At 46.0% G+C, this 15223-nt stretch overlaps 1 protein-coding gene across 1 annotated transcript; it reads right to left on the bottom strand.

Annotated features, from left to right (window-relative positions):
- Positions 1–364: 364 nt before the first annotated feature.
- LOC149464750 (G protein-coupled receptor 61-like) lies at positions 365–4907 on the bottom strand. Its single transcript, XM_089674020.1, has one exon. It carries the CDS (start codon positions 4776–4778, stop codon positions 3390–3392), a length of 1389 nt encoding a protein of 462 aa, XP_089530146.1. The 5' UTR covers positions 4779–4907; the 3' UTR covers positions 365–3389.
- Between the last annotated feature and the right edge of the window lie 10316 nt (positions 4908–15223).

The raw sequence follows: 15223 nt of genomic DNA, 5'->3' as shown, positions 1-15223 counted from the left end.
TTTTCTTGGCACTAGCAAGGTGTACTGGGTAATAAAGTGGCCGGTGAGTGTGAATATATATATATATATATATATATATATATATATATATATCAAGATATTCCTGCAATATGTGTTGCAGCCTCAGAACTCTGCTTAGATATATGTATAATATGTATAGTAATTGGGTATCTTGCTGAACTACTGCCTAATATGTTACTGTAAATTGGAGGGGATCCATCATGTCTTTTTTTGATATTGTGTAGCTATTCATACAAGTAAGTAGTAATAATTGAAGAGGTATAAGATCAAAATATTTTAGGTTTGTCAAAGTATCAAGTACTGTATAATATTTCCAACTTGAAACATAATAACAACACAACAGTTAAGTTTGCAATTTTCTTTATTGCTATGTTGTGCTTCATATCTATTAAAAGCATGCAAAAGAGCATATCTGCTCATATGCATTTCACAATTGCACAAAGGTGTTTCATATTGTCTGTGTAAAATCTGGTAAATCCTTAATATTAACACGCAAAACATAACAATCAGAGGATTCTGAATACAGATTTGGAAATCAGGACAATCGCATTCCCTAGCTAAAAGTAATTTTTTTTTTGTTAGATCATAGATCTAAAAGAAAACTTTTACAACATAAATGAGCCTACACCTGCCTCCATGCTATGAGGCTGTTCGTTTTCCCAGCAGTCCCTCCTTGCTATAAAAGTGCTTGTGCCTTGATAGTAAACAGACTGTAATACCATGAGATTTCCCTATAGATATAGGATGACTAAGCCCCTCTTTAACACTGTTAGGCTCAGTCATTAAAATGGTAATACACCTAAAAACATAAATGTATTATATTGCAGCTTCCCAGTTCTTAGATGTGGTGGCTGTGTTAGTTTTCTTTTTTAATGTTTTTTTTCCCTTTATTTTCACCTGTCAGTCCAACCAGTGCATCCGTTTTTTTTTTTTTCAACTTTCTTTAACAGACAAAGCTGTCCAGACAAAGTGGCAATTACAGGTTTGAGAAAAAACATTTACAACTGACAGGGGTGCTTACAATGGTCAGCTTTTATTCATTTATGTAAAACCTTTATCCCATAAGTGAAAAAAAAAGTTGCTGTAACTGTTTAAGGGCCAGGGGCGGACTGACCATTTGGAAACTCGGGCACTGCCCGAGGGCCCTGGGTCAGTAGGGGGCCCCATGAGATTCCCCTGGTACCTTTTTCATAGGCTTTTTTGAGTTTGGGACACAGGGGCCCCATGATCCCCTATTGCCTGGGGGCCCCATGAGTTGTCAGTCCGCCCCTGTTAAGGGCTCAAGTACACGAGCAGCTCCTAAACTCGAGTTTAAGGGCTTTTGGCATTTTTTTGCCAAAGCTCCTAAACTCAACTCCATAAAAGCCTGTGTCCATGTACACATAGGCTTTTAGCAGAGTTTAGGTGCTGCCGCATTTCGGTGAGGTTAAACCTCCCTCTCCTGAAAGCGAAAAAATCGCATTCAGAATAGGAACATTTTGTAGAGGGTTTTTGAAGCGTTTTTCTAGCAGAAAAATGCTAAACTCTGGTAAACCCTACTAAAATGCTCCTAACAGCTTTTTTATAGCTTCTACATATACTGTAAAAATGATAATAAAATGCTAATGTTCCTAATCGCTTCTGAACACTACTAAAACAGTACTAAAATGTACTAATATCCAGCTTTTTTTGAGCTTAAAAAAAAAACTAGTGGAGCCTAAAGTGTTAGCTGGAGTTCAGCTTCTAATTATTACTCAAGGTCCTATAAGGCTAGGTTCACACCTATGCAATTTGCCTTTGGTTCATTTCTGCAGTGCGTTTTTGCACACGCGTTTTTAATGCGTTTTACATTTTTTCTTGTTGCTAGGCAGATTTAAAACGCAAAACACATCAAAAACGTGGCAAAAATGCAGCAAAAACACACTACATGCTTTTCTGCAGTATTTCCACTGAAGTCTACAGAACCAAAAACGCAACCTTTTGCATTTAAAAAAGTCCCTGACCATTTCCAAAAAACACACGGGGTGAAAACGCATTGATGTGAACCTGTCCCATAGGAAATCATGTTAAATGGACTGTAATGCATTTCTGAAAAACGCAAAACGCTTAGGTGTGAACCTAGGGTAAGGCCTCATACACACTGGATGTTTTTGACACTGCTCTTAGGGGCGTCTGATGTTCTTTTTCTGTCTCTAAACACCCCTGCATGTTAGCCTATGTGTCCATGCACACATAAGCATTTGAAGGAGTTTAGGGGCAGTAAAACAACAATCCGCTGCCTCCAGGATCCAGTGCATCCAGGAGCTGCTGAGTTTTGTAAAAAAAAAAACACTTGGCACATGTAAACACGTGTTAACGCTAGATGCGTTTAGCGCTTGGGCATTAATTCATTTTAGTGGTCATAATAAATTATTATTCTGGCCAAGGAAATTAACACCCAAGCGCTTTTCTACTACGCTGCCAGGAAGAAAGGCGTCTAGGAGAGATAGCAAAAACATCCAATGTGTATGAGACCTAAATCTGCCACTACTACCCAATACTACCCTTTCCCCAGACTGACAATGCTGATGTCCAAAGGTGTCTCCATTGCTCCTCAATCCAGAGTGGAGACACCCTAAGACCGCAAGGGTGGTACAAGTAAACAAGCCTAAAAAACTAAGACAGCCACCATATTTAAGGATTGGTAAAGTGCAATATATTACATTTTTGTTTTAATACCACTTTATCAAAATGTACTGCAAAAAGTAACAATGATTTAAAGTGCAGTCACCTATAGCAACCAAGCAATGTCAGTTTGCTGCAGTAACATTGTGAAAGATGAATTTTGGTTAGGTACTGTGGATGCTCTTTATGTCAGTAAGTCTGGTTGTTTCCACATGGATCACATTTCGTCAAGTCATCAATCAACCCTAAATATAAAAAGTAATCAAGAAGGTGGGTCACTTTGTTGGCCCTGGTTTGTCTCCTTGCCTGGTACTGTGGATGCTGCACATAGGCCTGTTTCTTTCCACATGGGACACGTTTGATACTAATGATCAACCAACTCTAAAAAAGTCACCAAGAAGGTGGGTTCACTTTATCAGCCCTAAGCTATTTCCTTGCTTGGTACTGTAAATGCTACACTTTGCCCACTTCTCTTTATGAGTAAGACTATTTGTTTCCACACAGGACACATTTGATCAAATGGTCAATTAACCCTAAATATAAAAAGTCACCAAGAAAGTGGGTTAACTTTGTCACCCCTAGGCTGTTAACTTGCCCAGTACTCTGGATGGTGCACTTTGTCCACTGCACTTTAAGCCAATGAATAAGCCTTTTTGTTTCATCATGGGACACATTTGGTCAAGTTATCAATCAACCCATAAAAAAGTCACCAAAAAAAGGTAACTTCACTTTGTTGGCCCCAGGCTGTTTCCTTGCTTTGTACACATCTGTAGACTTCTGAAACCTTCCGCGGAATCCTGTTCCATCAGCTCTGGGGTTTCTTCCAAAATTTGCCCTGGGATTCTAAAACTCAAAGTACTTTGATTGACAAGCAGCCTGGAGGCAGTAGATGTGGGGAAGCTGTTTCTTCTGTCCACCACACAGCTAGTTCTTTGAAGGAACTGAAGAAAGTTCTCCTCTACAGACCCTTCATGGCTGGAGAGGCCTAGCTGCTCATCCAAAGACTGTTTTAAGAAACATTTGGGGATCCTGGCAAGTTCAGTTCGGATCTGCCTGTTCAGACAACCATAAAAGAAAGGATTGATGGTAAAGGAGGTGTAGGCAAGCCACTTGACAATGTTCTCCCACTTGGTTCCAGATGCTTTGTAGTTGTTGTTCTCCAGGGCGTTTTGGACATGATAGACAAAGTAAGGAAACCAGCACATGACAAACTGGCCACCTATGATCATGAGGGTGAAGGCTGCTTTTGCTCCCCCCAACGTCCTGTCTGGGGAGCCTCTATGGGACCTGTCCCCTGGCATGATGTTGGTTCTACTGCCAGTGGAATTGGACCTCTGGCGTGGACTTGCTGCCCAGGAAGGTAGAGGTCCATGCTGCATGGCAGCTATCCGGGCCACCTTGAAGACATTGCAGTAGACTGTCACTATGATGACCAGAGGCAACACAAAATAGACCAAGACAAAGAAGGTGATGAAGACTTTCTTGTGTCCTCCAGCATTCCTCTGCAGGGAACAGCGGGTGGCATTGACCAGGCTGGCATTGTTGGAGCCGGTGCTGGCCGACGGTAGGAAGGGCACGGTGGAAGTCAAGGACGCCTGGAGCCAGATGAAGATGAGGACGGAGATGGCCAGACCCAAGGTCATCTTGACTTCGTATCTCATGGGGTGGACGATGTAATAATAGCGTTCGATGTTGATGGCAGACACGGTGAGGATGGAGGCGCTGCTGAAGCAAACCTCCAAGGAGATGTAGGCTTGGCACAAGGTCTCCCCGAACATCACCTTCCCGGAGCTGGCCACCATCCCCAACGGCATCACCGTCATGGCAGCCAAGGTGTCTATAATACACAGGTGGACGACGAAGAGGAATTTCCGGAGCTGCGGCGTCTTCAGGATGACGGCGGCCACCGCCACGTTCCCCAGCACGGCGCCCAGGTCCAGCAGCAGCATGAAGAAGAGCCCGATGTACCGGGGGATGGAGTCCGCCGCCGCCTCCAGAGCCGAGAACGAGCCGGACGAGCAGTTGGTGCTGCCATTGGCACACGGGTGGTCGGCCATCCCCGGAGAGCCGACCGTCCAATGCTGCAGAGCTCTCCCCTGGCTAGCATCGGTCATCTTCCCCCGACTCCCCCACTGAGGAGCATCTCTCACCTGAAGGTGGACCCTTCATAGCGGCTACCAATACCGTACCTGCAAGCCTCCGCTATCTCCAGCCCCACAGGCGTGGAAACGGGGAGTGCTGGAGGAGGAGGAGGAGGATCTCAGCATCCATCTCAGCACACTTGACGTCAGGTGACAGCATCTGACCGAGCCTGGTCTCCATTCTTCACATGGAATGTGGCCCTTACCCTCATCCTTCCATCTCTATCACAGCCATGACATCTAGGATCAAGAGTGGCCTCCCCCCAGCCTACATTTATTACCTCTTGGCCACCGTTCATTTAACAGGGTGACAACACTCTTCTTTCTGCAGGAAAATTACTGCAGGGTTGTCACATGGACAAGAAACATTCTAGGTATGGATATTTCCTGACAGCTCTATGTCAGCCTACCACTGGGTATGCCCCGCCCATACCCCAAGCAGCCATTCTAAGTATAGGTTCACACTTCTGCGGTGCGGCATATTGCATGTGACCACACAGCATTCCGGTGCAAATCACATGCCAATTCTGTGCGGTGCGATTTGAGCCATACATCTTGTATGGCTCAAATTGCACCGCATCCACACCAAAAAGGTGCAGGACCAGGGGCGGACTGACAACTCATGGGGCCCCCGGGCAATAGGGGATCATGGGGCCCCTGTGTCCTTGCCCAAACTCAAAAAAGCCTATGAAAAAGGTTCCAGGGGCATCTCATGGGGCCCCATACTGACGCGGGGCCCTCGGGCAGTGCCCGGGTTTCCAAATGGTCAGTTCGCCCCTGTGCAGGACCCTTTTTTTGGTCTGCACTAGCATCAGATCACATGGGTATTCACACCTATGCGATCTAATTCTGCACATCGCACCCTGTTTTGCAAACCGATTTCCGGGATACTGTTAACATACACATCCACAGCGGTTCGCATAAATGGGGTGCTATTGCGATGTGGTTCAGAATTTGCACAGAAACCTCTGCGAATTGTGCACTGCATCAGTGTGAACCCAGGTTAAAGGTTCATTTTTTTTTTTTTTGGAAAATAACAAACATGTCTATACTTACCTGCTGTGTGCAGTGGTTTTGCACAGGGCAGCCTGGATCCTCCTCTTCTCGGGTCCCCCGCAGACTCTGGGGTGGATACTGACTTTAAAGTTGGCATCTCTCCCCAGCCTGGACTGGCTGAGTGATGTCAGCCAGGGGCGGACTGACAACTCATGGGGCCCCCGGGCAATTGGGGATCATGGGGCCCCTGTGTCCTTGCTCAAACTCAAAAAAGCCTATGAAAAAGGTACCAGGGGCATCTCATGGGGCCCCCTACTCAGGGGCGGACTGACAACTCATGGAGCACCCGGGCAATAGGGGATCATGGGGCACCTGTGTCCTTGCCCAAACTCAAAAAAGCCTATGAAAAAGGTACCAGGGGCATCTCATGGGGCCCCCTACTGACCCCGGGCCCTCGGGCAGTGCCGAGTTTCCAAATGGTCAGTCCGCCCCTGATGTCAGCCGACAATGGACTTCAGTCTGCTGTCAGCTGAAAACATGTCACATGAGTGAAGAACAAACTGCACTTCTGTGATCTACAGGAGAAGTACAGCCAAAAGAGCTTTGGCTGTACTTCTCATTTAAAGTGTTGATAAACCCACAACTGTACAATCAGTCTGTATATGTAGTAAAGCATGCTTATATACTCACCGTGAAACCTAAGGGGTTAATCCTCCACATTGTGTAAAAAGCCTGTCATTTCTGATCCTCCCCTTCTTCTACTTTCCCCAATCCATCTGCTGATAGAACAGAGCCTTGAGGACAAGCTGCACATGCTTAGTTTGGTGTGTATTGCTAAAAAGTTTTTTTCTTCTTTGGGAGAATGCATGTGATCAGCACAGGTCCAATCAGCACTGTCCAGACAGAGAGTCAGGGGTAGTACAGCCTCAAAGGACAGTCAGGGGAGAATGAAAACTCCTCCTCCAAGCTTTGACCAGTGCTTTGCTGGACAGTGGTAGAAGTCACAAGACTGCTCTAACTGCTGAAAAAAAGGTATTTAGCAGTTTATGTTGACTAAAATAATTGCATTTCCTTGTTCTGGGTTCTGTGGGAGACCAGATATAGTGAATGCAGGTTCCTGGGCAGGGGCGGACTGACAACTCATGGGGCCCTCGGGCAATAGGGGATCATGGGGCCACTGTGTCCTTGCCCACACTCAAACCACACCCAAAAAAGCCTATGAAAAAGCCTAGGGGCATCTCATGGGGCCCCTTACAGACCCCCAGCAGTGCCCGATAGCCCGAATGGTTAGTCCGCCCCTGGTCCTGGGTTCAGTAACACTTTAACCCATAAATCTGACTTGCTCTCCCAGCCCTGTTTTGTTTCTGCATTATCCTACCCTGGTTAGCTAGTTAATTCCCAGTACCAGGCTGACATGGAGCTGTCAGGAAAACAGAAAAATGAATATCAAATACTTACCACAATTTTCCTCTCCTAATAAGCTCCATGTCAGCACAAATTCCCACTCAGGTGCAGAAATGTAGCTACGTTATACTGGCCGGGGAGAGAAAGCCAAATCTATGAGCAAGGTCCTGCAGGTGGGAGTATGGGCAGGGCATACCCAATGGTAGGCTGACATGGAGTTCGTTACTAATGGAAAATTACAATAAGTATTTGATATTCACTTTTCCGTTTTTATATACTTCAGCTCCGGAGGGTTTTACCCCCTTAACCAGGCCATTGTTTTGCTATTCAGCACTGTGCTACTTTAACTGGTAATTGCGCAGTCATGCAACACTGTACCTGAACAAAATGTATATAATTTTTGTTTTCACACTAATAGAGATTTCATTTGGTGGTATTTGATCACGACTGGGGTTTTTATTTATTATTATACAGTTGTGCTCAAAAGTTTGCATACCCTGGCAGAAATTGTGAAATTTTAGCATGATATTGAGAATATGACTGATCATACCTAGAGATGAGCGAATCGAAGTATCCGAAGTGGAATTCGAGTCGAATATCGGAAAAATTTCGATTCGTGCCGAATCCGAAAAACAGCCTAATTCGGACGCGCGAATCGAAATTTTTCCGAAAATGGCGGCTGACATGTGCGGCGACGGAGCGGGGATGTCGGGGAAGGCGCGCAGACAAGGCGCGCTGCCCCATAATGCATTCCTCAACGACATGTGATCACATCAGCCAATCAGCAGCCAGCCAGCCAGCACTGTGTAATGGTCGAGGTATATATAGCGGCCATTTTGGAAATCTTCATTTGCCTGCAGTCATTGAACAGAGGCAGACCGCTCTGTTCTAGGGACAGGGACAGAGTTAGGGCCACAGAAACGAGAATTGGGGACAGAGAGAAGTTACTTAGGGACAGAGAACCATTACTCAGGGACACAGACTTGTTAATGAGGGCCACAGAATCGTTATTTAGGGACAAAGAAACGCTAGTTAGGGCCACAGAATTCATACTCAGGGACAGACAGAATTTTCACTCAGTGCCAGAGAATTGTTACTTAGGGCCACAGAAACGTTATTAGGGCCACAGAATTTTTACTCAGGGACAGACAGAATTGTTACTGAGTGCCAGAGAATTGTTACTCAGGGACAGACAGAATTGTTACTGAGTGCCAGAGAATTCTTACTCAGGGCCACAGAATTCATACTCAGGGACAGACAGAATTGTTACTCAGGGACAGACAGAATTGTTACTGAGTGCCAGAGAATTGTTACTCAGGGACAGACAGAATTGTTACTGAGTGCCAGAGAATTGTTACTCAGGGACAGACAGAATTGTTACTGAGTGCCAGAGAATTGTTACTCAGGGACAGACAGAATTGTTACTGAGTGCCAGAGAATTGTTACTCGCACAGACACAAAATTGTTACTTGCACAGACACAGAATTGTTACTCGCACAGACAGAATTGTTACTCAGGGCCACAGAATTCATACTCAGGGACAGACAGAATTGTTACTGAGTGCCAGAGAATTGTTACTCAGGGACAGACAGAATTGTTACTGAGTGCCAGAGAATTGTTACTCAGGGACAGACAGAATTGTTACTGAGTGCCAGAGAATTGTTACTCAGGGACAGACAGAATTGTTACTGAGTGCCAGAGAATTGTTACTCGCACAGACACAAAATTGTTACTTGCACAGACACAGAATTGTTACTCGCACAGACACAGAATTGTTACTCAGGGCCACAGAATTCATACTCAGGGACAGACAGAATTGTTACTGAGTGCCAGAGAATTGTTACTCAGGGACAGACAGAATTGTTACTGAGTGCCAGAGAATTGTTACTCAGGGACAGACAGAATTGTTACTGAGTGCCAGAGAATTGTTACTCGCACAGACACAAAATTGTTACTTGCACAGACACAGAATTGTTACTCGCACAGACACAGAATTGTTACTCAGGGCCACAGAATTCATACTCAGGGACAGACAGAATTGTTACTGAGTGCCAGAGAATTGTTACTCAGGGACAGACAGAATTGTTACTGAGTGCCAGAGAATTGTTACTCAGGGACAGACAGAATTGTTACTGAGTGCCAGAGAATTGTTACTCGCACAGACACAAAATTGTTACTTGCACAGACACAGAATTGTTACTCGCACAGACACAGAATTGTTACTGAGTGCCAGAGAATTGTTACTCAGGAACAGACAGAATTGTTACTGAGTGCCAGAGAATTGTTACTCAGGGACAGACAGAATTGTTACTGAGTGCCAGAGAATTGTTACTCAGGGACAGACAGAATTGTTACTGAGTGCCAGAGAATTGTTACTCGCACAGACACAAAATTGTTACTTGCACAGACACAGAATTGTTACTCACACAGACACAGAATTGTTACTCAGGGCCACAGAATTCATACTCAGGGACAGACAGAATTGTTACTGAGTGCCAGAGAATTGTTACTCAGGGACAGACAGAATTGTTACTGAGTGCCAGAGAATTGTTACTCAGGGACAGACAGAATTGTTACTGAGTGCCAGAGAATTGTTACTCGCACAGACACAAAATTGTTACTTGCACAGACACAGAATTGTTACTCGCACAGACACAGAATTGTTACTCAGGACCACAGAATTCATACTCAGGGACAGACAGAATTGTTACTGAGTGCCAGAGAATTGTTACTTAGGGACAGACAGAATTGTTACTGAGTGCCAGAGAATTGTTACTCAGGGACAGACAGAATTGTTACTGAGTGCCAGAGAATTGTTACTCGCACAGACACAAAATTGTTACTTGCACAGACACAGAATTGTTACTCGCACAGACACAGAATTGTTACTCAGGGCCACAGAATTCATACTCAGGGACAGACAGAATTGTTACTGAGTGCCAGAGAATTGTTACTCAGGGACAGACAGAATTGTTACTGAGTGCCAGAGAATTGTTACTCAGGGACAGACAGAATTGTTACTGAGTGCCAGAGAATTGTTACTCGCACAGACACAAAATTGTTACTTGCACAGACACAGAATTGTTACTCGCACAGACACAGAATTGTTACTCAGGGCCACAGAATTCATACTCAGGGACAGACAGAATTGTTACTGAGTGCCAGAGAATTGTTACTCAGGGACAGACAGAATTGTTACTGAGTGCCAGAGAATTGTTACTCAGGGACAGACAGAATTGTTACTGAGTGCCAGAGAATTGTTACTCAGGGACAGACAGAATTGTTACTGAGTGCCAGAGAATTCTTACTCAGGGACAGACAGAATTGTTACTGAGTGCCAGAGAATTGTTACTCGCACAGACACAAAATTGTTACTTGCACAGACACAGAATTGTTACTCGCACAGACACAGAATTGTTACTCAGGGCCACAGAATTCATACTCAGGGACAGACAGAATTGTTACTGAGTGCCAGAGAATTGTTACTCAGGGACAGACAGAATTGTTACTGAGTGCCAGAGAATTGTTACTCAGGGACAGACAGAATTGTTACTGAGTGCCAGAGAATTGTTACTCGCACAGACACAAAATTGTTACTTGCACAGACACAGAATTGTTACTCGCACAGACACAGAATTGTTACTGAGTGCCAGAGAATTGTTACTCAGGGACAGACAGAATTGTTACTGAGTGCCAGAGAATTGTTACTCAGGGACAGACAGAATTGTTACTGAGTGCCAGAGAATTGTTACTCAGGGACAGACAGAATTGTTACTGAGTGCCAGAGAATTGTTACTCGCACAGACACAAAATTGTTACTTGCACAGACACAGAATTGTTACTCGCACAGACACAGAATTGTTACTCAGGGCCACAGAATTCATACTCAGGGACAGACAGAATTGTTACTGAGTGCCAGAGAATTGTTACTCAGGGACAGACAGAATTGTTACTGAGTGCCAGAGAATTGTTACTCGCACAGACACAAAATTGTTACTTGCACAGACACAGAATTGTTACTCGCACAGACACAGAATTGTTACTCAGGGCCACAGAATTCATACTCAGGGACAGACAGAATTGTTACTGAGTGCCAGAGAATTGTTACTCAGGGACAGACAGAATTGTTACTGAGTGCCAGAGAATTGTTACTCAGGGACAGACAGAATTGTTACTGAGTGCCAGAGAATTGTTACTCAGGGACAGACAGAATTGTTACTGAGTGCCAGAGAATTGTTACTCGCACAGACACAAAATTGTTACTTGCACAGACACAGAATTGTTACTCGCACAGACACAGAATTGTTACTCAGGGCCACAGAATTCATACTCAGGGACAGACAGAATTGTTACTGAGTGCCAGAGAATTGTTACTCAGGGACAGACAGAATTGTTACTGAGTGCCAGAGAATTGTTACTCAGGGACAGACAGAATTGTTACTGAGTGCCAGAGAATTGTTACTCGCACAGACACAAAATTGTTACTTGCACAGACACAGAATTGTTACTCGCACAGACACAGAATTGTTACTCAGGGCCACAGAATTCATACTCAGGGACAGACAGAATTGTTACTGAGTGCCAGAGAATTGTTACTCAGGGACAGACAGAATTGTTACTGAGTGCCAGAGAATTGTTACTCAGGGACAGACAGAATTGTTACTGAGTGCCAGAGAATTGTTACTCGCACAGACACAAAATTGTTACTTGCACAGACACAGAATTGTTACTCGCACAGACACAGAATTGTTACTGAGTGCCAGAGAATTGTTACTCAGGAACAGACAGAATTGTTACTGAGTGCCAGAGAATTGTTACTCAGGGACAGACAGAATTGTTACTGAGTGCCAGAGAATTGTTACTCAGGGACAGACAGAATTGTTACTGAGTGCCAGAGAATTGTTACTCGCACAGACACAAAATTGTTACTTGCACAGACACAGAATTGTTACTCACACAGACACAGAATTGTTACTCAGGGCCACAGAATTCATACTCAGGGACAGACAGAATTGTTACTGAGTGCCAGAGAATTGTTACTCAGGGACAGACAGAATTGTTACTGAGTGCCAGAGAATTGTTACTCAGGGACAGACAGAATTGTTACTGAGTGCCAGAGAATTGTTACTCGCACAGACACAAAATTGTTACTTGCACAGACACAGAATTGTTACTCGCACAGACACAGAATTGTTACTCAGGACCACAGAATTCATACTCAGGGACAGACAGAATTGTTACTGAGTGCCAGAGAATTGTTACTTAGGGACAGACAGAATTGTTACTGAGTGCCAGAGAATTGTTACTCAGGGACAGACAGAATTGTTACTGAGTGCCAGAGAATTGTTACTCGCACAGACACAAAATTGTTACTTGCACAGACACAGAATTGTTACTCGCACAGACACAGAATTGTTACTCAGGGCCACAGAATTCATACTCAGGGACAGACAGAATTGTTACTGAGTGCCAGAGAATTGTTACTCAGGGACAGACAGAATTGTTACTGAGTGCCAGAGAATTGTTACTCAGGGACAGACAGAATTGTTACTGAGTGCCAGAGAATTGTTACTCGCACAGACACAAAATTGTTACTTGCACAGACACAGAATTGTTACTCGCACAGACACAGAATTGTTACTCAGGGCCACAGAATTCATACTCAGGGACAGACAGAATTGTTACTGAGTGCCAGAGAATTGTTACTCAGGGACAGACAGAATTGTTACTGAGTGCCAGAGAATTGTTACTCAGGGACAGACAGAATTGTTACTGAGTGCCAGAGAATTGTTACTCAGGGACAGACAGAATTGTTACTGAGTGCCAGAGAATTGTTACTCAGGGACAGACAGAATTGTTACTGAGTGCCAGAGAATTGTTACTCGCACAGACACAAAATTGTTACTTGCACAGACACAGAATTGTTACTCGCACAGACACAGAATTGTTACTCAGGGCCACAGAATTCATACTCAGGGACAGACAGAATTGTTACTGAGTGCCAGAGAATTGTTACTCAGGGACAGACAGAATTGTTACTGAGTGCCAGAGAATTGTTACTCAGGGACAGACAGAATTGTTACTGAGTGCCAGAGAATTGTTACTCGCACAGACACAAAATTGTTACTTGCACAGACACAGAATTGTTACTCGCACAGACACAGAATTGTTACTCGCACAGACACAGAATTGTTACTCAGGGCCACAGAATTCATACTCAGGGACAGACAGAATTGTTACTGAGTGCCAGAGAATTGTTACTCAGGGACACCTAATCGTTGAATTAAATAGTATGTCAGACAACATGCAGAGGAGTGGCAGAGGAGGCAATGTTTTAGGAGCGAGCAGACGTGGCAGCAGAGGAAGGGGTCGAGGCAGCAGTATTCGCAGCCAGAGGCCAGTGCTCCCGGTGTCATCCAGCGGTCGTGTCTCCACCGACAACCCTGCCGTCATTGATTGGTTGGCTCGGTCGTCTTCCTCTTCCCAGGTCACCTCTGACACCTACAGCCAACGGTCGGTGGGTACGTCAGACACAACCGTTAGTTGGCATGGCCCGGGAGCAAGCCCACTGAAATCACGTGTCCTCTACCTGCCCCTGTCCTTTGCTGTTCCCTCACCAAGCGAAGTATCGCATGCTGTGGGCTCAGCCCCACTGTACAGTGAGGAAGAGCTAACAGAGGGCGGTCAGGAACGGGGGGAGACATCGGCCTTTTCAGCAGCCAAGCGAACAAGTACTGGCGAGGAGAGTGGCTCGGTAGCCGGTCTAGAGACAGGTCTGTCTCCTGACCCAGACGCAGCCGAGGGGGCTAGTAGTGAGGCGGAGACCCTACTTGATGATGAGGAGGTTGATCGCACTTGGCAGCCTCGTCGTCATCAGGCAATTTCTTCCGCATCATCAGGAGAAGAGGGTGGCAGCTTGGCAGCGAGCAAAACAGTCGGTGGGTTGCCCAGGAGACAGCAGCAGGGTCGCATCAGTGTCAGTGGAGCCAAACGTCCACGGAGTAGAGCACCAGCTCCACTGCAGCCTACCACCACGGCCAGTAGTGGTGCCGGTGCGCACGGAGGAAGTAGCAGTCAGCCAGTGAAGAGTAGCGGGGGCAAAGTTTCCTACTCGGTGGTGTGGCAATTTTTCCTCAAGCCGCCCGAGGAAGTAAACGTAGCCGTATGTCGACTATGTGGCCAGAAATGCAAGCGTGGCCAGGGGGCCCATGTTGGGACTACAGCGTTGCGTCAGCATATGCAGCGTCACCATTCGGTGGCCTGGGAAAACCGTGATAAACATACGGCGGTTCTGCCTGCCCCAGCCCCCGCTCCATCACCCGCTCCGTTACTTGCTCCGTCACCCGACGTCGTCAATCGCCCTCTATCAGCCAGTCAAGGCTCCAACACCTCTGCTGAGGGGAGTTGTCGCTCGTTGGCATCTTCCGCTCGTTCAGATGCTCCTTCTCCTGCTACTCCTCTTCTCGGATTCCGTCAACAGTCTTTCTTGGAATCCGTATCCAAGAGACAACAGTTTGCGAGCACGCACCCGACGGTGCAAAAGCTGAACGTCCTCCTGTCCAAGTTGCTGGTGCTGCAGTCCCTCCCTTTCCAACTGGTGGACTCAGCACCTTTCCGAGAAATGATGGCTTGTGCCGCGCCGCGGTGGAGAGTGCCAAGCCGTCATTTCTTTGCCCAAAAGGCAGTGCCAGCCCTGCATTCACATGTAGAAGAGATGGTGGGCCAGTCTTTGAGCATGTCGGTCTCTGCCAAAGTGCACGGCAGCGCCGACGTGTGGAGCTGTAACTACGGTCAGGGACAGTACATGTCATTTACGGCCCACTGGGTGAACGTGGTGCCGGCACAGCCGCACCAGCAACTTGGACAGGTCACGACGCTTTTGCCTCCACGTTTGCACGTCCTTGGTCCAGCAAGCATGTCCGCCTCTACCACCTCTTTTTCCGCCGTGTCCTCAGCCGCCACCCCCGTGCCAAGTCCCATTACCCGACCGGCATATCACATGTGCAGGGCGCAACGGT

The sequence above is a fragment of the Staurois parvus genome, unplaced genomic scaffold (assembly GCF_062004578.1).
Source record: "Staurois parvus isolate SC_StPar_1 unplaced genomic scaffold, SC_StPar_1.0 ptg000147l, whole genome shotgun sequence".
NCBI lineage: Eukaryota > Metazoa > Chordata > Amphibia > Anura > Ranidae > Staurois > Staurois parvus.
The sequence above is the reverse complement of the archived record's forward strand: the minus strand, read 5'-3'. Positions and strand labels throughout refer to the sequence as shown.